This window comes from Macrobrachium nipponense, chromosome 3 (genome assembly GCF_015104395.2).
Source record: "Macrobrachium nipponense isolate FS-2020 chromosome 3, ASM1510439v2, whole genome shotgun sequence".
NCBI classification, from domain to species: Eukaryota; Metazoa; Arthropoda; class Malacostraca; order Decapoda; family Palaemonidae; genus Macrobrachium; species Macrobrachium nipponense.
Window position 1 is genome coordinate 41653490 of NC_087202.1, and position 10117 is coordinate 41663606.

The 10117-nt window shown below is 36.4% G+C and overlaps 1 protein-coding gene across 3 annotated transcripts in view; it reads right to left on the reverse strand.

The window, feature by feature from the left end:
- Positions 1-10117, reverse strand: part of LOC135221706 (techylectin-5B-like) — a 20480-nt gene that overhangs the window by 9148 nt on the left and 1215 nt on the right. The window contains exons 1-5 of one of the 3 annotated variants that reach the window (XM_064259460.1): positions 9745-9797; positions 5095-5701; positions 4490-4656; positions 2918-3100; positions 757-1471 (exon numbers count right to left, since the gene is read on the reverse strand). In XM_064259460.1, coding sequence (XP_064115530.1) covers positions 1321-1471; positions 2918-3100; positions 4490-4656; positions 5095-5691 — 1098 coding nt within the window. In that variant the 5' untranslated portion in view covers positions 5692-5701; positions 9745-9797 and the 3' untranslated portion in view covers positions 757-1320. Of the gene's footprint in view, positions 1-756; positions 1472-2917; positions 3101-4489; positions 4657-5094; positions 5702-9744; positions 9798-10117 lie in introns of those variants that run through there. The other 2 variants (XR_010316074.1, XM_064259461.1) reach the window with 2 other exon arrangements.

A 10117-nucleotide genomic window follows, 5' to 3' on the forward strand; every position in this document is an offset into this window, starting at 1 on the left:
ACTTGAGTTAAGGATGCTGGAATTTTAGAATGGGATATTTATGCTTTATTCATTAATATAGAAATTTAAAAAAAAAATAAATAATGTGCATGTTAAACAGTATATAAAAATAATTTCTAATAAAATATAGTGTATTTATTTTAAATTTCGGTGGTAAAACAAGGCTCTAGTTGACCCTAGATTTTAGCAAGTTTTAATTTACTTTAAAAGTTAGTAATATAATGTTTACAACTTATACATTAGGGGAAAATCTTGCAAGCATTCTGTGGAAGCTGGAGGTCGGATCACCCCCTGTTAATCTCCTTGTGCTCCTCTGCTCTTATAGCACTTATCGCATACAGTGTGCATATTTCCTATTTCCATATTATGACAATATTCACCATCACCTCTTTAACGTCATTTCATGAGGAACCAATTTTGCTAAAGTTTAGTTTTCCCTCGCCTTCTAACAGGAATTCCCATTTGTGGACAGTCTATTCAATTTTCTGGTTACAGATTACTTTCTGCTCCCATGTAAAGCTTGGCACCGCCCTCATTGGAATCTTCAGCATTTACCAGCAACTGACATCTTTCTTGCGAAACAGCTTTTCATTTATTTGTAATTATGAGAAAATTATTCCCAGACTTTGTATCGTTCTAATTCAGCCATTTCCTTTCTTCAACATTCCGTGCTAACAAAGAATCTGTCTACCATTTTAGCAGTTACTATATATATATATATATATATATATATATATATATATATATATATATATATATATATATATATATATATAGAGAGAGAGAGAGAGAGAGAGAGAGAGAGAGAGAGAGAGAGAGAGAGAGAGAGAGAGCGTAACCCATATAAGAATGAAAAAAAAGAAATACATAACTTTTAGAGTCTAACATTGAAATCTCTAACCTCTACATTATGTTTGATTTCCAATTTCACATATTTCTTGTATACTTCAAGTAAGGAGTTTTTCATTTTACCTGATTATTAAGAGAATATTAAGTCTATTTTAGCTATAGAACTTCAAAGCTTTATTTACGCATATACATTACCTTGAGTATAACTTGCATGCAATATACGCACACGTACACATGGATATACACAAACATACAGAGTAGCTAATATGAAAAGTTAGGAGATACATTTCATCAAATACTGCATGGTAGTTTTAATGCGATAGGCCATTAAAAGTAGACTATTAACACTGATCATTCTTTTTTTTTTATCTATTCCTCTGCATCAGTACGATGAACGATTGCTTGAGTTGGCGTCGCAACGACGATGGTCATCGACGTAGGGAAAGTTTGAAGAATACTTGAGGAATGCGGTCAATGAGTGTTCGGCTTGAGTTTGAGGGTGACACTGGTCAGCACCAGGGGAACCTTGACACCCTCTTCGTGGGCCCACCAGGTGATGAACGAGGCGTTCTGACGGTCTGGCACCACGGGGAAGACGCCGTTCAGGTGTGCGTCATAGCACCTACAGGTAATGACAAGGTGGGGTGTGTGAATTTCTATTTTTGTGACGAGAACAAAAAAAATTTTAAAAGATCGATTCGATCAGTTTTTTTTTTTTTTTTCTGCACATATCACGAGGAACAAAACAGTTTCCTTTTTTTTGCACACAGCACGAGGAACAAGTAATGATTTTCCTAATGAATGCCTTTTTGCATTTTAATCATTAACAATAAACAGAAGAAAAAGAGATTTAACATATCAAAATCTTTTTTTTAAGAGGAACAAGTAACAATGATGATTTATGACGAAAAGATTGCTAATATCAATAACATCTACCATTATAGAATACAAATTAATACTATTAGTATAGGCACTGCAGGATATTCCTAACCGAAAATAACCTTTGGTTATGAGAGGTCGATTCTATATCATAACCAAAGATTATTTTCTGTTATGAATGCTCTTCATTGCTGTTAGCATTATCATTTTGTATTTTCAGCAGAGTAATTCTCATTAATATCAGCAATATTGTTTTCATCAGAAGTTATCATTATTACTTGTTCCTCATGCTTTGTTAAAAGAAAGTTGTTGATATCCTCAATCTCTTTATGTGATGAAATGTCCTCTGTTTATTTACTGAACTGCAATTCTCTCTAATTAACCAAAATACAAAAAGGCATTAATTGGTAAAATTGGATTTTAATTTCATGGTTATAAGCGAAGAAATATTTTACTTATCATCATTTCAACGTTACATTTTGGGGTCTATCTATAGGTCCTCATTGCATCCATTGTTCGGATATAATCTAAATGGAAATGAATTTATCCCATTTATAATTATACTCCTTTCTAAAATATTAGATTTTTCTACTTTTCGTCCTGTACCTCTCGCATCTTTCCCTTTCTTGCTGTATAGCCACCGGTATAGGTGGTCCCAATTATGCTTGAATTTATTGATGAATATTTAAAAACACTGAAAAAAAAATGAACTTCAAACAATCTGGTATCCTGAACTCACTCGAAACACTTAGCGTTAGAGAAATACCCAGTGGCGGAACTGCTGGGGGGATGCAGGGGGTGCATGCACCAGGGCCCCCTGTGATTGTGGGCCCATCTGGCCCCATAATAATAACTTAGTAGATTATTTATTGATATGTTTGTAAATATGTTTAGGTAATAGAAATAATGAAAATACAAATGATAATAATCATAGTAGTATTAGTAGTTTTTAATCTTATCTATACTATAGTATCATCATTAAATGGCAATTAATTTTGCTTTTCACGATAGATGCCCACTCAAATAATTTGCACAAGGGCCCATAATGACCTAGTTCCGCCACTGGAATTATCTGAGTAAATACTTGGTTTGTGGTACCTCAGGAGCCAAAGTTCACGTCACGTAGATATAGGAATAGGTCGTTTTATGACGTTGGTCACCTGTGCCTTCAAACTTTCAAAGCACTCACCTGTCGTACCACCATCCTCCTGAGAAGTACGTTGCACAGTTCCCGTCGTCATAGAGGTCGTTATCGCGGTCGTTCGCAGTGAATGGTCGCCCGTGGTGGTAGGTGAAGGCGTCCGTGGCATTGCCCGTGTAATCTCCGATGTCCAGTTCGTATCCTGTTCCCTCACTTCCGACTCGGAAGGAACTGACCAAGAAAAAGGTAATCAGTAACTTCGTTTTATCACTGATAGCAGTGTCACTGATAGATTAGTTTTGTTGTTAAGAGATTAAGTTGGCCTTGTGACAAGGAACCTATCTCTTTAAAAGAGCCAGCCGATGGCAAAGAAGAAATTCGGTCACAGAAGATGCCTGTGCATAGGGGTTGGGAGAGTGTGGAGGTTTAGTGCATGTACACATATGTATAATAAGTAAAGGCACTGTGAGTTTATACATAGTATAAAAGTAACTGGTAAGAATGGATGCCTGGAGTGAGTCTTCTGGAGAGCTTTTCTGAAAACAGATTAATCTCATTAAACGTGTAATGACTTATGAATACTCATGCGTATGATGGGGTCAGGGAATGTAACTATAAGGTTTATCAGATTACGTGATTACCTGATTTTAAGTTAGGTGAACGAAAGCCTGAATAAAGCACATTTTCTAATATGTGTTAAGAATTCAAAATGGGTCCATTAAGACACACAATATTAAGAAAAACATGAAGGATACCATATAAAGAGACGGTTAACAAGAAGTGCTATGGCTGAATGCAACTGGTTAGGATTTTGGGTTAACTAGAGCAGCAGTGAAAGTTTGCTTGCATATGAATGTAGGGAGAAGACAAGGGATTTGTTTTAGGATGATGAAATGGGAGTTTTAGTAAAGAGAAATGTGTATTCAAAGTGTATTTGGCTACCAGAAACAGAATTGCATAGAGAAGGACAAAGGAATGAACAGTACATCAAATAGCTATAAGAGAAAGTCAATGAGATAGCTGCTCGAAATGGATGTGAGTAACCTCTTTACGGGTTAATAGGGCATTTTCCGGTGAAAGCTAAATTGAAGGAGGAAGATTTTGGGAAGTTGAATCTTAGAATAAGAGATGTAGTTAGAGTGATACTTACTTGGAGAATTTTAATGAAGTTTCGATGGAATCAGTATTCTGAAAGGTTGATGAATGTATAGATAAAACAAGAAACATAAAACAAGAAAGGCAGAAATTCAAGATGCAAGAGTTGACAGACTTCATGCAAGTTCTAAAGTGCTTGAGGAAATGGCAGGTAAGACGTACGATTTCTCCTTAAGATTTAAGAAGTTGAATAGTGGAATTACAGGTGATATGTAGGCAAAAAAATTATATGTATAATCATGTGGCTCCAGGATATGTAAAGTATGTGAATGAAGAGAAGTTTTATGTGGAATGAGAGCAGCAGTTAATCGCCACGTTATATGAAACAGGAAATTAAAATTTCATTTAGTTACTTTCGATCACTGTCCAAAGTAATCATCAATAGGCTATTTATGAAGCAAGAGTCAGCTTTAGCGCAGGAATGCGTTAGTGTACCAGCAACAGCAGTTGTTAGAAAACTCTCACCTGTACTGTGCCCAATAGTTGCCCTTCTCGTAATCCTCCATATCTACTTTCATTCGGTAACTCTTTTGATTGGTCAGAATGTGGAGGAAATCATTGCCAGCCCAAAATTCCGACTCTAGGTCACCAAAGCCTGTTTTGTATTCTTGCCAGCCCTGGTTGAAGTCCACCTAGTCGTAAAGAATGAAGAGATAATTTTAGGAAATCGTTAAGATTACGTAGCTAAAACAATTGCCAGAAAAATTATCAAAGCATCTAACATAAAGACTGAAATGCAACATATCTTAATTCTAAATACGGTTCATTCCTCATAATTATTTCAGTAACTCTTGATAAAAGGAATTCACTTGGAAGACCTCGGTGTAAATGTACACTTAACTATTCTATAGAACACTTTGTTATCATAGGAAAAGCAATCTAATTTATAATAATGCATTTCAGATATGATATATTTGACCCAGAGGTCGCACCGACAGTATACAGAAATAGATAAACGTCTTTATGTAGAATGTACGGTTATAAAATCTTAATTAGGTAAAGATTGTAATATCTTTAACAAATAATATTAGCATCAACAAGAAAGAGAGTAAGGAATTTCTCCATCCAACCTGTTCTGGAACTCGAGCTCTTCTTTGAATGACCAGCCAACCTCCTTGGTCAGTTTCCATGTCACACAGCACCTGACGACCAAACTTCTGCAGGAAGTACACCCCAGACGCATTAGATCCCAGGTCATACAGGTCCTGGCAATCTGCAGCGAGAATATTACTGGACAAGTCGCTGAGTTTAGACACTGTCCCTTCCATTTCTTTCGTCTTCTCTCCTACGAAATCCTGCAGGGTTGACAGTCTGGTCATCATCTGCTCTTTGAAATCTTGCAGCGCATTTTTTGTGTTGTTGGCACCGCTGTTGACCAACTCCTTGACGGACGTGGTCTCCTGGCTGAGTGTGGCCAGCGACTGAGTCATGTCCTTGACAGCTTCCTTTAAATCAATGAGCAAGTCTGATTTAGCTGTGGAATTTTCTATGTTGTCGATTGCTGTCATTAAATGCCTCGTGGTGTTGACAAACAGGTCCTTGAATACCCTGAAGTCATACTCGGCAATGACGTCTTCAAGTCTTGTCGCCTCGTAACTGTAGGTGGCAGCGACGAGGCTCAGCAGGACAAAGGCAAGATATTTTCTGCCCATCGTTTTCGTTGGCATCCTGCATTGACTGGAAAAATAGAAAATGGAAAAGGATAAATCTAATAGCTGGTTGCATCATGACTGTCACTGTTATGATGAAACTTTACTCTGAATCTGGTAAGATATGAATTATTTTAGTATCTCTTATCCTCCAAAAAATACAGATTTTCACACGTTTTCTGAAAGGTCTGGAATCCACGAAGGCTGTACAAAAGAAAAATATAGATGATAATAATCCTCGGAATTGTTGTGCTCTGATAGCGAGACTAATGAAATAACAATACTTAGTTAGTTAATATGATACATTCTAGGAACAAGTTCCATAGTAAGCTGTCACCTTAAAGAAAGATTATATTGTGAATTTTACTATCATTAAAGAACACATCATATTCATAAGATATACTCGTAAGCCCATGATATAAACTTTATCATTGTACTTACAATGTATGAACCATAGTTAGTTTCACACGTACGAGTAATAAAGACTGCAGGATGAAAACATCTTAAAAAGTTAAAACCTCCAAATGAATAGAGCTAACACTCTCACTGGAGTACTTTTCATTACAAGCAGTTTTAGCTTTGAATTTTATATACCTTACACAAATGATTGTAAGCGTACGATGCCAGTCTCGCTAAATCTATAGTATTCGCAGTATTTCTTTTTGATAGTCATTTCTCTATCATTGTACGGGGGCACAAAAATAGGGAAAATTACGGAATTTAATCAAATTGCTCAAACTTTGGTTGGAATCCGAGACTGTAGCTTCTAAACTTTCTACTACTCTATTATTTCAGTAACTGATGTTTCATCCTTTTTCCATTAACAGTCCATTCACCCTAGCGGGCTAAATGGACAAAAGTTAGAGCTTTAGGAATTGAAGGAGAAATAGCAGACTGGATCGAAGACTGGCTAATAGAAAACAGCGAGTCGTAACAAATGGTGAAGAATCAGAATGGTCAGATTGTAGGTTTCACTAGCAAGATAGCCAAATTTGCAGATGACACCAAACTAGGTGTGAATACAGCAGACCCAGATATAGTGGAAATTTTAAGAAATTATCTAAGAAAACTAAGAGAGCGGTCAAAAATATGGCAAATACCTTTTAACCTGGATGAATGTATAGTGTTACAAATAGGAAAAAGCAACCCGCATGCCAACTACATACTGCCTGAGAATGACGTAAATAGTATAGAACAAGAAGAGGACCTTAAAGTCATTATTACCAAGGACTTAAAATCCAAATAGCAATGCATAAAAGCTGAAAAGCAGGCACAGAAACTAGTGAGATATATTAAAAGGCAGTTCAGATACAGAAATAAGGAAACGGTGCTGCAGCTCTACTCATCAATAGTTAGACAACGTCTTGAATATGCAGTACAGTTTTGGTCACCAACACTAAGAAAGAGGGGGTACAAGAAAGAGCCACAAAGTTACTTCCATCCATCAGGCAAATAGGTCACCATAGACGACTAGAGAGCCTGAACTTATATGACATAGAAACACAACGATTGCGGGGAGAACTAATAGAAACATTCAAAATACTGAAAGGCATAACAAAAGTAGACAGTAACCTCTTCACGTTAAACGAAAACCAGGCAAGAAATAATAGATGGAAACTAGAACTGAAGAGATACAACACGTCGCATTGTGGGAACTTCTTCACATACAAGATATGTGACTCATGGAAGAAACTGCCACCGGAAGTTGTAACAGCAGCACTGTAGAATAAATAGTTCAAAAGAAAGCTAGACAAAATTATTAGAACAATGTGAATGAATTGTAAAACCTGCTCCTAAAGACAAGTGAGCACATGATTTCTCCTCGGATGGACTTATAAGGATTTGAGACATCCTAATACTTGTAACTCCTTGTAATTCAGTACATACAATATATATGTGCATATTATGTAAACTATGTCCATATATATATATATATATAATGATATATATATATAATATATTATATATATATATATATATATAATATATATATATCGTATATATGTATGTATATGTATGTATGTATATATATATATATATATATATATATATATATATTATAAATATTATATAAATATATATATATATATATATATATATATATATTTGTGTGTGCATACTTACATGAATATTGATATATATGTATATATATTAAAATCCTAAGTGGCCGCCCCCTATGAAAGATTTCTAGATCCGCCACTGTTTGTTATGTCTAAGTGGTCACCTATCCAACTACTTTACTAATGAAATTATGTTGGTGAATTACTCTGACAGGATGGAAATCGGAGAAGGTACCAGGCCGTGTGCACAAGATTGGGAGAAAACTGGAGTGTCAGTGGTAGAAATGTGAGAATGATTTATTGAACCAGTCCCATTTTTGGAGAGGGAAGTGTGGACGTCCAGCGTAGGTGAAAGAAAAAGTATTTAATTTCTTTAGAAGAGTTGTTTTCGCAGTGTGTTTAGTGTAAACACTGAGAGTATGAGGAATGTGCAGATGCAGAAATATTAAAAGGTTCGGTATAAATGAGGTGATGAGTGAGTCTGGAGATGGTTTGTCCATGTGGAAAGAATGGAGGATAACAGGCTGGTGAAACGAGAGCATGAGTCTGAAGTGTCAGTAGAAAGAAGAGGAATGCCTAGAAAGTGCTAGATGAACAATGTAGAAGAGTAAGGGTGTTAATATGCCGGAAGAAGAAGCTCATGCAAGAAAGGTCGTGTAGAATGGATTTGACATGCTGAAGACGAGTGAGCCATGCGTCTAGATTTGTAGAGCAGCGGGTGTTGAGGAAGTTTTCTGTGTAGGGGCCCCAGCCATAATTAAGTAGTGTAAGAATAAATGTAACATTATTCATTATTCAATATATTTGATCTCATTGAAGTTGCTGCTTGAGACATATTTATATGTGTATATATTCACACACACACACACACACACACACACAACACACACACACACATATATATATATATATATATATATATATATATATATATATATATGTATGTATGTATATACATATATATACATATACGTATGTGTGTGTATACATACATACATATATATATAAAATGTGTGTGAATATATATATGCATGTTCAATATTTTTTCTATGATTTTACTAATAATCCATTAATCTCGAATTCATTATACCTTGCGAATAATACACTCACAAAGGGGATTAAATATGATAGCACACGTACCGTCACGGGATTCGAACCTCTGCCTTTCTTCATGGCTGAGTAAATCAAGTTACTGTTGGTCACGTTCCAAAACAAGAAGGAGTGGGTTTGAAGCCAGGCCAGAGTAGGTGCACTTATACAATATATAATTCCCTTAGTTTGCGGTTATTTCCTTGGCATAGTGAATTCGATTTTAATGGGTATTTTTTGTGGGTTACATGAGAACTGAAAGAATCTTGTGAAAATGTTTTTGGAAAGGAGCCCAAAAAGGAAGTGTTGTATTCTATTACTCTTGTAATTCTTTTCTAATAAACACCATATTATTTGGAAGCTTGAATTTCAAATCAGTGGCCCCTTTGGGCTTGTTCCACATGAACAGCGTTCATCTTTTGAATAATAAGAATAATAATAATCCTAAGGATATGTGAGGAAATGTACCTTAGATAAGTAGTGAAAGAATGGATCAGAGATTTTAATACGATTCAGGCATGCAGAAATTAATGGAAAACGGGTGGACAGTAAAACAAGCATTTAGTTCGCAAGTGTTACAAGGGAGAGAGGAAGACAGCAACTGCTGGATAACACATATGTAAAGAAGTATTGAATACAGAGGCATTTATATCTAAGAAGCGGGAGAGAGCCTTAAGGATATAGGTGAATATCATAGTGGGTGTAGTGGCACTCGGTGTGCAGCTGGTGAGTTGTAAGTGAAGGTGAATGAAACAGCCAATAGGATGGAAGGTCTTCGAACCTGATTTCATCCGCGAATTTGCAGTTAGAGTATCAATGGGGTATTGGTCACTTTTCTTTCGGGTACCAGAGAAAAAAACAATGGGTGTTTACATGGCTGCTAGAAACGAAACAGGGCGGGACAGTGGTACTACAGACTTACCTACTCAGACGAATATGACTTATTTATATCCTCGACAGCTCACTGATTGCCCCATCATATGCGAAAGAGAAATACACTTCCCTAATCACTCATTACAAACTTTTTGCACCACTAAAATATGAATGATCGGTGGTTACTTGTAAGAGAGCGAAACCTTCTTCGCAAGCGCTATGGTTTTTACACCCATGGGGATGTTCCCCTGACAGACCGCCGAGTGGAACTGGTTCCTTTCTGGTCCCCTCACGATGCCACCTCCCTGAACCTCCAACACCCTTCATTCAGACAGACGGTGTTCTGGAGGTTTCTAGCGGCTGGCACTAACGCAAAGGGCACCACTAGCTCAAGGACCTTCCATCTTCTCGTCCTTCCCAAC